This window comes from Lissotriton helveticus, chromosome 12 (genome assembly GCF_964261635.1).
Source record: "Lissotriton helveticus chromosome 12, aLisHel1.1, whole genome shotgun sequence".
NCBI lineage: Eukaryota > Metazoa > Chordata > Amphibia > Caudata > Salamandridae > Lissotriton > Lissotriton helveticus.
Window position 1 is genome coordinate 86,305,120 of NC_136073.1, and position 18,000 is coordinate 86,323,119.

The following is an 18,000-nucleotide window of genomic DNA, read 5'->3' on the forward strand; positions in this document are numbered from 1 at the left end:
CTGGAGCCTCTACGCTACTTACATTGAGACTCAGACCCGAGATTACCCTGCTACACCCTCCCACCCCCATGGAGAGGCCTCAACAGACGTAACAGACTCCCCTGTCACTAGTCTACACACTGTAGATCTTGGTGCTCCCTATAAGGCGCTAGTGTCATTGGATTAACAAACACACTTTTCTCTTAAAAAATGATTTATGTAATATTAGTTTGATTATTGCTAATTGTTTCCTTGATGGTGATAACTTTCGGAATTAATAGTCAGGATGATGTTGTTCCTTTTTTCCTTCCATTATTTTTAGTATGTAGTTTTGTCGTATTATTATAGTTTTGTCTGTATTGTAATATTGCAATGGACAAAATAAAATAATTAAAAACAAATTGTCACTTATTATGAACTTTAGCACACATTGTGCTCCACTAAAGTGATACGGTACAGCATGACTGTAGGCCTACCGATGTAGCCTGTTTGTGTAGATTTAAAACTGCAATTTGAACCTATTAGGCCAAAATCCTCTGTGTAAATTTTAATAAATCAAAAAGTTGGCCTTATGTGCCCATAAAGCATTGCTCCGGGAATTTAAACAAATGGCATGTAAAAGTTTGAATGTAGAACAAGTCTGTAAAGTGACAAAGTTATTTTCACTGTATCAGTGTTAGCCCTTTCGTACGAAAGCATAGACAGGTACTATAAACATTCAATACTGTTATCTCTCTTTAGAAATCCGCTACTAAGTTAAATCATGAACTTTTATTAATATTTATTACAAGCCCAATATACTGATAAAATTGGATTTGTACTGAATATTTATGCACAGTAATTAAAAAAAAGTCACCTTTGCCTGCCTAAAGCTGCGAGAAGCCCATTTGCATGAGCTTCCAACAGTCACCCAGAAGCTGAATAGCCCCTTTAATGAGGTATGAACTTTCTCCTAGGCCTAAGACAAAGGGCTTGGGTTTGGGGAGGTAATCTATTCCTCTGACACAATGCCCATATGGGCCCTGCCCATGAACTTAAGTAAGTTCAAAGAGGCATATCCTGTCATAGGCAGATGTAACTAACACCTTGGCCTGCCTCCTCATTTGTCCCTCTAGGTAGACAGGAGCCAATCCTAGTGGGAGAACAGCTACCTCCAGATCTAGCTTTGAGTAATGAAAAAGTAAGGAACTCTGTACTGCTGAACAAAGGTTTTGATATGTTAAATTTAGGTAGCGAGGGGCACTGCAGAATTGCTTGCAGTATTGCACACAGAAACTACTGCAAAAGTGAAAAAGGTTGCCTCTGGTAACTTTTCCTCATTGGTTAGGGACATTGCCTGCCGCAATGTAAAAAATGCAAAATACATTCTAATTTGAATGGCGGGACCACCGCAACATCGGCGGTCGGTCCTGTGCTCCGATGCGGTGTCTGCCCGCAATCGTAATAGGCCCCCAAGTTTATGGGAAAGTTTATGGGAGAACCGGGAGACTCCCTCACAGACGCTGCTCATTTTCGATTGAGCTTTTTATATTTGTTGGGACCTTGAGCCCTTATTGGAAAAAAGTATACCCGAATAACAAAATGAGTTAACACTCACAATTGGAGTAGATAGAAGGTCCTGCACTTCTGGATGTCTTTCCTACATGGCATAGTAAACGTTTGTGTGTTAATCTTCAGTTTGCTGGCCTCCATAAAGTCAGCAACTGTATCCACCTGTCTCTGCAGACCGGCGGGAGTCTTTGACATCTGCACAGCATTGTCGGCATACAGTAACACAGGGACCGAATGTCCAGCAGCACTGGGAGCAGTGGCCTGAGAGCAAGGGGGGGGGACCATCATCGACCCGATTAATAAAAACCTCTCTCATGCTTGTCCACTGATCCAGTTCACCCAGATGGTATTTTAAATACCAGAGTCCCCTATCATATTAATGATCTTGGGGCATATGTAGGTAGCCGTTTGTGATTCGCAAATGCCGAAATTCAGCAAATTTCGGCGTTTGCGAATCACAAATGCCGTTTTGATATGTAGGTGCATATTAGCAAAATAAAGAATCGCAAAAATTGCGATTCCTTATTTTGCTCAAGCATTTAAGGAATCGCAATTTTGCGCTTCCATAAATGCTATGTAGGAGTTAATTAAAAAATACGATTCAGGCTTAAGGAATCGCAAAATACCACCTACTCCAAGTAGATGGTATTTTGCGATTTCCTTTAAAAATGCATTTTTGGGGGGGGCGTGGATAGCAACCAGCCAAGATGGCCGCAGAATAACAGAGCTCTGTGACTGAAGAGCCCTCTCGCCACAAATCCGTTCATATATCCGTAGCATTGCAATTCCTGCTCCGTGATACCTGATAAGGCTACTCCTCCGGTGCACAACGAGCCGACCTGGGTTTCGGTGAGCAACAGACTCGAGGAGATACGTCGAAGTGCGCCCTGGGGCCTACCTTGGCGCCTAAAGCTGTGGACTAAAGTGAGAGGCAGGCCCGGCCAGGCAAGTACCCTCCAGCGCGGGTGGGCGTGTGACCGCGCGCGGGTGAGCCCTGGAGCTACACTCCCGCACCGTCGCCAAAACCTCCTAACACCGGGGAGACCCCCGGTTGGCCCCTGTGCGGCCCCCGCCTCGAGGGAGGAATACACGGCAACGACCCAGTAGAGAAGGGTGGACACCGGCGGTCGCAGACCCACGGGGAAGTGCCTCAGACGGCCACCGCCGATCGCTGTACCCGAGCGTATCTTTCAGCCGCACAGACTCCCAAACGAACCACCGGACCACAGGTCGCCACAGCGCTCCGGACACTAACGACAGGGCACATCCCGGGGGTAAGAGGTGCGAGGCACGCACCGACCATTAAGCCCCGCCATACCCGAGGACCAACCTAATTGCCGACAGAGAGGCATATCTGAACGGATTTAAATTTCCTGCCCTGAGACATACTACTGCGAAGAACTTGGCTCAGGCTGGCTAATTCCCGACGGTGATAACAGCGGCTCCTACAACCGGCGTCTGGCCATTTAGCTCACGGAGCGCGACCGCCCTGCCCTATTCACCCAAAGACTGTGACGCAGGACCCACTGCCCCACCGAGACTCGGAACCAACTCGGGGCAAATCTCAAACTCACTCGGTAAGACATATCCTCTGGGATACATAATGAGGGGCAGGGGGACAAGGGGCCAACAGACATTGAAGCTGGACAAATTCACCTACAACAAAGACCCGCCGGACAATCCAAGAGGGGACACACAGCGAACGACACCCCAGCCCGTTGGAGCCTCAAATGACACTGACAAGGTCACCCTACAGGACGTGATGGCAACCCTAAAAGTGATGCAATCCTCAATGGGCACCATATCTACGGACGTGTCCCTGATAAGGGCTGACTTAGCAAAGATGTTTGATCGTCTCGGAGAGGTAGAGAAGACCACTACAGGATTAGTTGGGGACACGTCAGATCTGCAACGTAGGGTCCTACAACTGGAGAAGGATAATACCACAATGAGGGCCAAACTTGACGATCAGGAAGGACGCTCTCAGCGCAATAACGTCCGCCTGATAGGTGTGCCAGAAACGGAAGGTGCCCCAGCCCTGGACCTATACATAGAGGACCTAATACAAAAACAGCTCCAACCCAGGGGACTGTCCAACTATTTCTCGGTGAAACGGGCCCACGAGTACCCGGAGGCCAAACCAGGAGCTCCACCCGTCCCATTTTGGCGCGTATCTTCAACTTCAGGGACCGGGACGCCATTTTACAAGCAGCTCGAACACGCACGCCGATCAAAATTGACAATTCAGAAATTAATTTCTATCCAGACTACACAGCAGCAGTAGCCCAACAAAGGAGGGGCTTCACGGATGTGAAGAAAGAACTGCGAGTTCGTGAACTCAAATACTCAATGATCTTCCCAGCAAAGCTCCGCGTCGAATCGGAACGAAAAACATGGTTTTTTGAATCGCCGCGAGACGCCCAGGATTGGCTCGAGGGCTGGAGAACGGCTAGAGGACCCAAGAATCGCGACCCAAGGCGGAACACCGGAAACAGGAGCCCACAGATGACCGACAAAACCAAATAGATAGGAGACGACCTACAGCGGACACTGCGGCCTGTTTTCCACTTAGCACGTTGACTGCAGATTACTTGACTACGAACTCCGACCACACTCTCCGACAAACCAGTGGGTATGCCAATGGCTGGGAGACTACTTGGCCGTAATCGTAAATGGCGAGCATGGTAAGACTCGGAGCACGGACAGGAGAAGTCATGCAGGTAAGAAACCCTGATCCAAAAGACATTGCATGATATTTTCGGGGAGAGGGACTCGAAAAAGACCACAGAAGTCTCACCCCCACGAACAATGCTCATAAGTTGGGACTTTAAGCACTCTGCTCAGTTGGGGAGGTGGAAGATTCTTTATCCACCGGGCAGGGAGGGGGGCAAGGGGTTTGCAGATGATGTATTTGTTCTGTTTTTGTTCTATGTTCATGGCTTGGATAGCTCTAGCATGTATATATGCCACACTCAATATGGTTTTACTACGCTCATTCAGACACACTGCCTCGACCGAGGCCAGCTCGCATTATACACTCACCACTCGCTCTAGGCGTTCCACCCACCCTACGGGACGATTGTCAGGCACTCAGGCTCCCACCCCAGGCAACAGCTTGCCACCGGCCTTGACATAGACACACTCTGTATTATTACGGAAACACCTGCACACTGGACACTATGGGGAATACCGATTTACTGGACCCTAATTCCCAATTGCATAAATTGACCTCCCCCTCGCTGACAGTTATTTCCTGGAATGTGAACGGACTGGGACATAAAATTAAACGGGGACTATTCCTACAATACCTAAAACGGAAGGCACCCACGATGGACCTCCTACAGGAAACACACCTGACGGGCAGAACTAGTCAGGCAATGAACCGTTCGGGCTTCAAAATGGTCACACATGCTGAGTTCTCCTCCAGTTCCCGAGGAGTAGGAATCCTCGTCAGTAAGAATGCCCCATTGATAATCAAACACACATGGGCAGACGACCAAGGGCGCTTCGCGGCAGTTACATGTCAATGGGAAGGGCGGACCTATAATGTTTTAACGGTATATGTCCCACCATTACTACATCAAGGAACATTTCAGGATCTGGGGAAACTACTTCTCGAACTCCCTAAGGGAAACCTGATCATTGGGGGCGATTTCAATGCAGTACTTAACGCAGCAATAGACCGCCAACCTCCCCGAGAAACGACTAGGCCAACCTCAGTCAGTCAGTCAAAATATCTTTATTCGATTTAGTTAAAAATCATACAAAGAAATAAAAGCATTTCATACATTATAAAATATATACAAAGCAATTATTTACAAGTTATTTACAACAGGCAAATCAGAGCATACGTGGGAATAAAAAATAATTCATTTAATAAAACACGCATCTTAGTTTACACATTTTTACAAGGGTCGTTAATCTAATGAATATGTTTTTTAATTCTAGTTGCAGCCACCAAGAAGTTAGCCATACAAAAAGTAGTACGTGGGTTAGTCAATAATTGTAAGTAGAGCAGGGCTGGTCTCACTTGGGTGAAACCAGCCTCCTTCAATACCGGTACCAGGTATTTGTTTCTTGGCTCTAAATAAAAACCACAAAACATAACAAAGTGCATGGTGTCTTGGGTGGAGAAATGATCACAATTACAGGGAGGGGCTAGTTCAGGTTTTTCCCATATTTTTAAATTCCCCAAATAAAAATGTAACAAATTAAACCTGAACTTAATTAGAAGGAACCTGTGAAATGGAATAGTGACGAAACCAAGGTAAGGTGCTAAAGCAAATGAATTAACAAGTAGATAGTGTCTCCTCACCGCTGGCTTCGCTAGTTCCCTTTCCTCACGGCGTGCTCTTGCCCACCCCATAAATTGCTTTTTGACACTATCGATGTCCTGGATCTTGATGTCTTTGGGGGAGGTAAAGAGCTCTGGTCGTCCTATATCTGCAAATGCCTTCATCAGATAGGCCAGCCATGGGATCCTTTTAAAGTGATCTAGGACCAAAACATCAGCCATGATCTTGTGGTTGAGTGGCATATCTTCATTAAGCCAAGTCTTCAACCAGAAGATCAGGGGGGCCATGTTCAGCCCATCGTGGAGGAAGTCTAAACCCACCTCCTTATGAATGGAATAAGTTGGTGTAGACTGAGGAACAGACAGTAGTGTCCGTATAAATCTGTTCTCAGCTTTCTGGATTGGCTCCAAATTTACATAGCCCCAGAGGGGTGAACCATATGAGGCCAGGGCAACTGGTTTACTTTTATAGATTTTCAGAAGCGCTTCCATGGGCCTAACGCCTAAACTGCCCGCAAAACCCATAAGGGCTGCCGATGACCTAGTCACCGCCAACCTCTTTGCCCTCACTTGGGGACCCCAAGATCCCTTCTGATCAAAAATAACCCCCAGGTAGGGAAAAGTGGAGACTCTAGAAACAGCTTCGCCCTTGCACTCAAATGTGTTGGTTTTTCTCTTACTGCTTTGTCGACCCACGACCATGGTATGTGACTTATTAGTATTAATTTTTAGATCTAACTGTCCATAAATTTGCAAAAAGCTTTTAACAAACGCTGAAGGCAGACGCTAGTGTGTGCTATCAGCACGGTGTCGTCCGTGTACAGGAGCGCAGGGATTTTAACAGCTCCTGCACGCGGGACGTCTCCCTCAACCTCCTCCAGATAAGCGCCCAGTCCATTAATATAAATGGTAAAAAGCAAGGGGGCTAATATGCAGCCCTGCCTAACCCCCTGCATGGACTTGAAGAAAGATGTACACCTTCCTTCGTTGGTTACCCGCACCGCGGCAAAAAGCTCTTGGTGCAAAGATGCCATAAATTTGACCAATGCTTCATCTATCCCCATCCTTAGCAGAGTCAGCCATAACTTGGACCTGTTGACCAGGTCAAAGGCCAAGGAGAGGTCCATAAATGCCAAAAACAAGGACCCCTCCTTGGCCACCGTATATTTAGCAATCAACAGGTGCAAGTTAGAGCACTGCTCGATCGTTCCCTTTTTCTGTCTGAACCCATACTGGATCTCCGAGAGCCCTCCGCAACTCTCTACATTTTCCCTTAGTTTAGACAAAAGGACACTACCTAGGATCTTTACTGTAGAGTCCAAAAGGGATATGGGCCTATAGCACCCATGGTCGTCCCGCTGGCCCTTCTTAAAAATGGGGACGATGTTAGAGATGGCCCAAGAGGAGGGTATGGGATTGCCATTAGTGGCAGAGAAAACATTGGCCAAAACCCCCGCCCATAGCTTGGGGGAATGTATGAAAAAATCAGCCGGAACCCCGTCAGGGCCCGGGGCCTTGTGCTTAGTTGTAGCGCGAATAGCTTTCTCCACCTCTGAGCTATGGAAAAAAATTAGGGGTAGCGTCCAGGGTCAACCTAACGCTTTAAAGAATTTCAAGACGCAATAGGGCTGGTGGACATGTGGAGGATTAAACACCCAACTGACCACTACTACACATTTCACTTGGGAACGCACAACAGTCTCTCCCGAATAGACTATATGCTAACACTAGCAATACCCCCAGAAACGGTAATATCCATAGAACATCTTCCCAGAGGGACATCAGACCACTCCCCAGTGCAGCTAGTCTACACCACACAGCCTACAAGGCGACAGAGAATCTACCCGATTTACCCAGGTTACCTGAAAATCCACAAAATTGCTAAAGCATTAAACACTGCAACCATACACTACTTTGAAGAAAACCTAGCATCAGTTGACTCGCCGTCAATCCTATGGGAAGCATATAAAATGGTCATTAGAGGACAAGCCATCTCCACTATTACGAGACATAAAAGAACCCAAAAGGAGACCATTGAAAAGTTAGAAACAGCCGTCCTTACTGCAGAACTAGCCCACACCTCAGATCCTACAAACGACACAGCGCAAACACTCGCCCTAACCTCGCGCGAATACAGGGCGTATGCAGAAGAGATGGCCAAACTTAGGCACACTGATACCCTACATAGAATTTATGAACTGGGAGATAAAACTGTGAAAATGCTCGCCTGGCTTGAAAAGAAAGATAGAGCGGACAGGTGGATAGCCCAGCTTACACTCACAGATGGTACACACACTACCTCCCCCCAAAGAATAGTTGAAGAACTGGCCTCGTATTATGAACAGGTATACACTGCCCGTAGCAGGTTGACAGAAGAGGACAGCACACGATTCCTACATGACATACCACTTGTCACTCTATCCCAGGAGGACTCCCAAGCCCTAGATGATGATTTAACGGTGGAAGAATTGGGGAAGGCACTAGCAGCCCTACACTTCTGTGGAGAAGTGTGGCTCAATGGTTAGAGCAGGCAGACCTCGATGCAGAGCTCTGGCTAGGGACCAGGGTTGGATTCCCGCCTCGGTGGGTCTTGGTCTCATTAATTCCCCTGACCGGATATTCTCGCCTCCGTGCCTAGTCTGATCATGGGTCCCGCGCTGCAACTCTGGGCAATAGCTTGCTTAGTCTCCACAACGGCCCCCACAACGCGAGGGATGCCTGGTCTGCACCATGGGGGTGCCCAGGAGTGGACACTTCACAGGGAAAGCCAGGAAGGGTTCCCTTGCGGTATTCGTACAAGCGCCGGGAAACCCACTGCGGGTAGCTGTGCGCTATTCAAGTACAAAATCATTTACATTTACATTTACACACGGGCAAAGCAATGGGGCCAAACGGCCTACCGGTAGAACTATATAAAACGATGGCCCTACAACTCCTCCCTAACATGCTCCCCATGTATAATGACTGCCTTACACAGGACACATTGACAGAGGATCAGCGATTAGACACTATTGTCACTATCCATAAACCTGGCAAACCACCTGACCAAACGTCCTCATATCGTCCGATCTCGCTAATGAACACAGACGCAAAAGTTTTGGCGAAACTATTGGCACTACGACTACAACCACACCTCACTACATTAATACACCCGGACCAGTCGGGCTTTATGCCCGGAAGGAATACATCACTCAACCTGCGACGTCTTAATGGAGTGCTTCACCGCATCCCACTACTGTGTGAAGACGCGGCCATCCTGTCCTTAGACGCAACTATGGCGTTTGATCTTGTGGAGTGGCCCTTTCTTTTTGCAGTACTCCGGAAGATGTGATTTGGCCCCAAATTTTGTAGCTGGATTACATTGCTATATACAGCCCCCTTAGCGCAGGTGGTTGCCAATGGCCACACATCACGTACGATCACGCTGGGTCGCGGTACAAGACAAGGGTGCCCACTGTCCCCACTCTTGTTCGCGCTCATATTGGAACCATTGGCGGTGAAAATACGCATGGAACCGCTGATCCGTGGGATCACATGGGAGCCGGAATGGGAAGACCGTATATCCCTTTACGCCGATGACGTATTGATTTACTTAATGCCCCCAACCGCATCCCTGTTAACCCTACTAGACGTCCTTGAGAAATATAGAGAAGTATCAGGCTACACGATTAATTGGACAAAGTCACTCCTATACATACTGCACGGTCAAATACCCACGCTGCCTCCTGCATGCACGCTACAAACAGTGACCAGGGGGTTTCGGTACCTCGGAATCTATGTCACACCACAAGACTCAATTTTTATGGAAGAAAATTTGTTAAAACCCCTACAGAGGCTCAAATCGGATGTGAAACATTGGCGTTCCCTCCCACTGACACTGTTGGGAAGGGCAGCACTCTTTAAAATGCTTTCGCTTCCATGATTCCTCTACGCACTACAAAATACCCCGTTTCTGATCCCGCCCACCTATTTTAAAGCAATAGACGCAGGAATCTCCTCACTGTTATGGGACGGAAAACCGTCTCGTATAGCACATTCCAAACTTATCCGCAGCTGGTATGACGGAGGGATCGCACGGCCAAGTGTTAAACTATACTACTGGGCCGCACAACTAACGGTCATTAACCAGTGGTTACACACTCCACAACATGATCCAGCGTACAGCCTAGACAGAACTATCCTCCCCACAGACAAACTGATGAAAGCCCTATACACTAACAAACGACGGCACACGCTCACGGGCCCGATGGCCCATACTATCAGGATTTGGCACACAGCTCAAAGAGCCTTAGGATGGGAGGGAGTGTTCACTCTTGCCACCCCGCTCTGGGACACATGGCGTCTTGGTACCTTGGCTAACACTAAGGGGTTTAGGCAATGGGATCTAATCGGTATTTCAAAGATAGGAGACATGTGGAGCCGGGGAGCAATCATTACATTCGAAGCCTTAAAAGAGAAGTACGGGATGGCAGATACTGAGCTCTACCGCTATACACAAATCAGGCATGCTTTACAAGGTGCCATCCCACTAGGGACCACACTGGCCGACTCCTCCCCACTGGAGGATAGACTCCTCACTGAACATCTCGAAAAGTAGGCAATCTCCCTCACATACCGTAAACTAATAAATAATCTTCCAGACCCCACGGTAGTACTTCGGAGCAAGTGGGAGGTGGAACTAGGGGATATAGATGATGAAGACTGGTTATTTGCACTGGCTTCGGCAAGAGACGCCTCCATACCATCTCGGCCAAAACGTATGCAACTAAAGATACTACATAGAGTATACTATACACGCATTCTATTACACAAACTGGGACACATACCAGAGCCTGACTGCCTGAGAGGCTGTGGATTCCAGGGAACATACTACCATACACTATGGGACTGTCCTAAAATACAAACATATTGGACACATGTCATGTCGGACATTTCTGAAGCAAGCGGGGTAGAACTACAGCCAGAACCTAGATGCTGCATATTAAATATTTGGTCACCCACAGACCTCAACCGAGGGCTACAGACATGGGCTAAACTGGGCATGGCTCTGGCAAAGCGGAATATTGCTAGAAAATGGTGATCCAATCTAATACCTTCAAGAACACAATGGGGGAATGATATGGATGCGGCGATGGTGGCAGAAAGGGCTGTAAATGTACATAGGGGATGCCTGAAAAAATGGTCCAAAATCTGGGAGAAATGGAATGTGTACCGAGGTAGCATATGTGAACCCCCGCAGGAACTGTCCGAGTCTGAAACAAGTCCATAGGGTTGGATACAAACTACACTGTCTATATGATGACGTTATATTCATAAGCGAGAGGGGAACCAAAAGGAAATGGAATGCTGTTTTGTTGATGATGTAACTGTTTATTGACGAGCTGTTTACAGATGTCATATGTCATAAGAACACGTATGATATGTTGTCTGCTATTGAGCAAGAAGCAATGTAAAAAGTAACTAGTTAAGAACGACCTTTACTGAATGTCTCTCTAGAAGGAGAAAATAACCAGTACCTGTACTGTTACAATGCTAAAAAGCCAATAAAAACAGTTTTAAAAAAAAATGCATTTTTAAAAAAAATTCAAAGTGCCATGTGGCGCACAGACATGCCCTTAGGGCATGTCTGTGCGCCACATGTACTTACAGGCACATTCCAGGGGTGCAACAGGTGTCCTTTGGACACCCTGGCACCCTTAGAATTGCGATTCTCAAATTGCAATTTTCTCATATTCACAATTTGCTAATCGCAATTAAGGAATATTAGGTAATCGAAAAAAATGTGCGAATTATTACCTTCATTCCATTTTGCGATTCTCAAATAGCGATTCCTTAAAAATTGCTATTTCAGAATTTCAAAATGGAGATTACCTACATATGCCCCCGTATTTCTTTTACTGTGGGTCCTATAACAGTTAAGCATGACCTTTTACTGTGTCACCAGCAAAACTAGCAGGGAGGGATGTGTTACATAGTTTACATTGTACAGTCTTCTGTACCAGTCACAAAATGCTTTTCAACCTTTTACAATGATTAAAGAAAAATTGTTATACGGCTCCTTGGGACATTGTCGACATTGCTAAGTTAGCATAAGCCTTGCTGCCATGCTGTTGCTGTTGCGCACGTTACTATCTGACTTGTTATTGCAACATTTTGTCTGCACCTTTCACATGTGAATAGCTTGTTTTTCACGTTCTACCTTTCTTGGAGTTTAGTCTGAAGACAATGTGCAAGGTTGATCAAAAATGCCCCTTATAATTCTGTTCTGATAAGTCCCTAGTGCCTATACATAACATGTTACACACAGCTGCAGTTCTGAAGACTCGTGCTTTGATATTGCGTTGTTGCATGTTTTTTTAACACAATGGGAGAAGCCGTTCCATGGAGATGAGCTCTGCTGATTGTATGATATCAACTTTACAACAAGCTTTTAAAGTATGGGGACTGCTGTCTACGCCTAGAGATCTTCCTTTATATAAAATACCTTCCTATCAAGGGGATGGTGAGCTAGGCCTAATTAGCCAGCTTTATACACCATCTTAATAAAATGATTACTCCTTTTGTATTCTATGGAATTGTATCAATGCTAACTGTGCTTAGTTTATGCATTTTGCTGCTGGTACTGGCTTGCATACTTTATTGTAGAGCACGGCAGTCTTAATAAACATTTTGAACTATTTTAGTGACTCTGACAATTCTCTTTGTGGACAGGTACGAGTGAGTGAGCGAAAGAGTGTCTTGTTCCGGCGATTACTGGGAGAGTGGGGAGTGTTGTGTTCTGGATTGTCTAATCATTTGTAGCTCCTCGATCTTTGGAGGGGAACGAATGAGACACTATAGCTAGTTCGTTGGGATTTTAGTGTGGTAAGATTGTACCCCCCTATTCACGGAGGTCCTGATTTCCTGTGCATAGCTCTGTGTAGGTGCCGAATCCCTGCACCATAATACATTTGAGCTATCTTGTGGGAAGCTGATAAATCAAAATGCTGAAAATAAATCTGAAATGTCTGAACCTTTAAATGAGCAGCTTGAGCAAGTTCCTCCTGCTTTATGATCCGAGCATGCAAATGATGTCAGCTGTTTCCTCTTAATTGAATCTTTCACGATCAAGGTAAACCCCCTGATGAAACTGGGCAGTAGCCTGCAATACCCATTGCATTCTGTGACTGAAGCAGTGGTTCACCCTGCTATTGGTGATTTGATTAAATAAGTAGTTCTAGTACAAACTGTAAATGCCTGCAACACTCCCATACTCCTGATAAAAAAAAGGAAAGGCATAAGTATGTACCATCTAATTTAAGACCTCGGGTGAAGAAAAGTGCAGTTATCCCAGGCCTCCCTGTGGTACTTAAGCCTGCTATCATCTTTTCATGCAACCTAGCCACAGAACAATGCTTGACTGTACCTTTGCTATGCCTTCTTTTACCATACCTATACACAAGGAAATCCAGTACTCTTAGTCTTCTCAATTGGGTAGAGAGCAGGAAAAATGCCAGAGACTCCCAAAAGGGTTTACAGAGTCCCCTTATATCCTTTCCCAAGTACTAAAACAAGATCTAGACATGTTGGTCTTTCCTGAAGGGGCATTGCTATGCTAACATAGTGTGTTGATGATCGTTTACTTGCTTCAGGCATAGTGTGTTGATGATCGTGTACTTGCTTCTGGCTCCTTAAAACAATGCAGTGTCTGTTTCCTTTACTTGCTCACCTCTACTCCCAAGATACGGCAACAAACATAAGCATCCTGTAGCAACTAATCTCAGTCTGATGCTTCATTCTACTTTGATGTAAAATAGCCACACTGTAAAGGACTCTGGATAGGACTGGTGGCAGCGTAGACAAAGTAAGCATACTATTGGGTTCAGAGCCTCCCAAGATTACACAAAGAGTCAAAGAATAAAGGGGTTCCTAAGGGGAAGCTTTGCAAAAGGGACCAAGGGAGTTAAGGCTCATAAAGGACAGGCACTCAAGAGTTAATTTTGGCGTTCAAACTGGCTAACACCCATGGTGGACATGCAAGACATATATATGACAACATTAACAATAAGGTAATGTGGGGGAAATCACTTGGGAGCTCCACACGGTAAGAGTGAAGCTTAGGAACTTCCTTACCCAAAATTGCTGTTACAGATGCAAATATCGAGATATAGGATACACATGCAGAGACAGGGTATGTGGAGCTTATGCCTATGGTGAATGTTATAAAAGTAACTCAAAACAATACTCACAGTCAACAAGAAACACCACCTAGGTTGTCAGCTTTGCCCATGGATCCTGGCAAACCAAACAAGAACAGCAAGGAGGTAGCAGCAAGGGTGCAAAAACTTAAGACACTGCCACAATAGACTTGGAGCAAGTAAGTAGGACTGTAACAGGAAAGATGGGAAATCAAAGGGCACACTTGGCAGAAAGCAAGTAACAAACTACAGAAGGTAACTGGAAGAGAACACAGAAGGAACAGGAAGGCAGCAAACAAGAAATTGGAACTAAGGTAAAAGGGAAGAAAGGCGGGACTGAGAAAAAGGTAAATACAGAACAAGTGAAAGTTCAAGGATCAAAGATGCACTAAATAGTGCTGGCTCGGAAATCTAGGAACCAAGGTAGCATTGCAGGCAGTGCTAGTTTAAGGAACAACACATTAGCTACAGCTCAGGAAACAGGAATCAAAGAACTAGGATTAGCTAAAGCTTAGGAACAAAGGGTCGGTCTAACCAGAACACTGCTACAGTAACCAACTCTGGGCTGAAAGAAACTATGGCTTAGATGAGCTCACTGTGATCACAAGAATCAAATGAGAGCAAGCTCGTTCCTGCCAGGCACTAGTGTGCTGAGTTTCCACATCCATCCTTTGCCTGAAGAAGTGAGAAGTGAAGTTGAGAGCAGGGAATTTTAAGCAATGGAGTCTTTAGCGTGAGCAGACTAGCTTTCACAAAAGACAAAACCTGGCAAGGATCGGACCTAGATGGGAGTTTCTGAATAGTGTGCAAGAGGCTAGAAATCAGTATATGCATAAAATGGAAGGCCAGGAAGCTTATTAGAACACTAAAGAGTCCCACTGGTATGAATCCTGGTGGTGGGCACTAGAGTTCAGGGAGCGAATTGTGACACCACAATGCATTACAATGGCACCCTCTCAGCCAACAGCAGGAAGTGGGAAAGTAATCTTCCACTGGAGCCCACACATACTCTAATTGTAAAAAATGGGTTTTAAAAAATCTGAAAATGTGCTAATATTAATCATTTGTGCACACACAGTTAAGCCATACTTTTTTCTTTACATACACACAAACAATAATCAATTCTTTCAGGGGTACAAGTGGTTGAGTGGAATTCAGATGGGGTTTACACCCTTTGGGTTAACTAGACAATTTCAGTTTTATTTGTATCTGAATCATAATGTTATTTTACACACACACACACACACACACACACATACATATATATAAGCTAGCCAGTTTTGTTTTAACCAACAGGGGGATACACTGCAAAATAGATAGGAAGTGTAAGTACTCTCCTATACGGTTGTGAAACTTGAGAGTATTGATGGCTATGGATGTAGTATGGGAAGACCAAATATATGTGGTAGTTCAGCAACATCTATGCAGAGAGGTCCTTAACTGTCAGAGGCCATCTAGAGGCAAACGATGATGTTAATTATGCAAAATGAATGTTATACCTGGTTAGCTTGCAATGGTCTAACAAGTATATTGGTAAACAATACATAATTAAAAGTGGTTTAGGGTTAGAACCCTGTGTTATGTAATTGCCTAGAATTGCATAACTTTTTTAGGGGTGTTATTGATTAATGGTTTAATATTTAAATAGCCTGATTTCTCTTTTGAAAAATCTGCAACATTTTGTTCATATAGGCTTTTGTATTTTTATCACAGTTTGAAGCGCTGCACATGCAGTCATTGATCGGCTACTGGAAAAGGAGACAGGCACAGGCAGACAAAGTTTTATTTTGTCTCAGTTAACAGAGATTAAAGAACTGAAAATTACTGTCCACGTGGACAAGGCATTATTAGATAATTGGCCAGGAAAAGCTTGTATGTTATTTAAAAAAAGAAATTATTTAATCAACCTCAGGGTTACAAATTCATAAGACATTGCCAGAGAAACAAAAGTACCTTACAATTCAGAAAGCATTATCATCAGGTTCAAAACAAATAAAGCATTTTTTCAAAAACACAAAGAGCTATAGTCTGGGAAAAGTGAATCATAAGAAGGGAAAAATTCATCCCAAGAACAATAGAAAACCATCATCAAGAAATATCATACAATCTTAATTGCATTAAACTTTCCCCCTATTTCATCTTATATCTCACCCAGCCTCCGTTTCCATTCAATTATTGGGGCTCATATCCTCCGTCCAGCTTCTTTTTATTTCCCTCCCCCTTTTTTCATATAGGGCATTTTCTTAGATATATACGCCCAATACCCGAGAGATCCATTGCTGTAACGTTGGGGGGTTGGGATCCTTCCAGAGTGTGGCTATGCATAGTCTACTGAGGGTCATAGCTAAATACAGAAACTCATGGAAAAGCTTGTTTGTGAAAAAATTGCATTGCACTATTTTGCAGAAGGATGCAGAAAATGGATGTCAGAGTAGTGTGTGTATTGGGATGTTTCCAAATCAGTGAACTTGTAAATGAAAAAAACATTGATATCAGTGGATTTATTATTACGTCACACTCACCCTTTGTAGATTCAGTATTACCAACAACATTATCACCTCAAGTACAGGGATATTATTTACATTTTTAGGTTTTCTTTTATCAATCAATGCCACAACAAATTTCCTGGTTCTCACCTGCCTTGGTTGAAAATCAATAGTGTGTGCACAAGCCCCTTGAGCAAAGGGCCCTCTTTTGGACAAGCAGGAGCTCAGCTCTTGTAAGGACAAACCAATGGCAAGGACAGCCTTATAAATGTTGTATGGAAGTGCAAAACTGGTGGCCCCACTGGGGTTTACTTGATGACGTTCCAATTTCTCAGCACTAGTGCACAGCTTAGTGTTGTTATCCATCACATTTTGCATGGTCTCTGGTTCCTGTTGAAACTTGCAACTAAATTCTTCTTGCCAGAATTCTCTAAGCAATATATGATCGGGAGAACTTGAAGGATCGAGTCTGGTGAGATACTCCTCGAATCCTGGCATCTCTCCACTGTAAATTCCAAATCCAATGGTTCCAGTGAGAATTTCAAAATATTTTTCCACAGACAGGAATTCTAATGTTGACCACCCCTCTGTGGCAACAAAAACCTTCTCGATCACATGCTGTCTCACCATCTCATCAAGCACTACTGCCAAATTAATGCCATTGGAGAAGATGACTATGGCATTCGCTGTTGAGTGTTTGATCACTTGGACGATATGAAAGGCGTTCTTATCTGCCCTTGTTGTGAGGATGCTCTCAGAAAAAGCAATACAAGCACCAGCCTTGATGAGTTCTTCATGCAGTAAACGAATTCCCTGTTGGCCATAGTCATCATCGTCAGCCAGCAGTCCCACCCAAGTCCATCCAAAATGTATCACCAGCTGAGCCAACCCACGGGACTGAAAATCATCACTTGGGATTGTGCGGAAGAATGAAGGGAACTCATTCTTGTTGCTGAGAAGTGGGCTTGATGCTGAGTAACTGATCTTTGAAGAAAAGAAAAAAAACACATGAACACTATTTTACCCCAGAGCTTTTTTAATTGTGATTTTTTCAGGATAATCTCGGCTGGAAATTGTCATAGCCACCCTACAATAGGGGAGGGAACTTTCTTTAGAGTCAGTCATGTTTATTGATAGAACTATAGTCATAGACATTCATGGGTATATGAGCATGCCTCCCTAGGTGCTGCAGACATATATTAGGTTCTCTGAAAAAATAATTTGACATCTTCTAATGAGTTTCAGGGTTGACAGAAACAGGAGTCCACACCTGAAAACACATTAGTGAGGGGTTTTCACCCTGCTACCTTGTAAAGTATTTACAAATTAAGACCCTCCCTCAGTGTAAGCTAACTGGAATTATGTCTGTCAAGTCTACCACCAGAGTTAGCCATCCTTGTGTACTGGTAACTCTGACAGGGTGGAGTGAGCTTGTGGACAAGAGACAATGTAGGGACACTAACATGTGAAAAGAAAACACATCATCTTAGTACAGAGGACCAAACCAATAAAA

General features: G+C 44.7%; 1 protein-coding gene across 1 annotated transcript in view; it reads right to left on the bottom strand.

The window, feature by feature from the left end:
- LOC144797889 (extracellular calcium-sensing receptor-like) overlaps window positions 1-18,000 on the bottom strand; it is a 135,954-nt gene that overhangs the window by 22,419 nt on the left and 95,535 nt on the right. Inside the window, 1 exon segment of the mRNA XM_078668692.1 lies at window positions 16,638-17,471. Coding sequence (XP_078524818.1) covers window positions 16,638-17,471 — 834 coding nt within the window.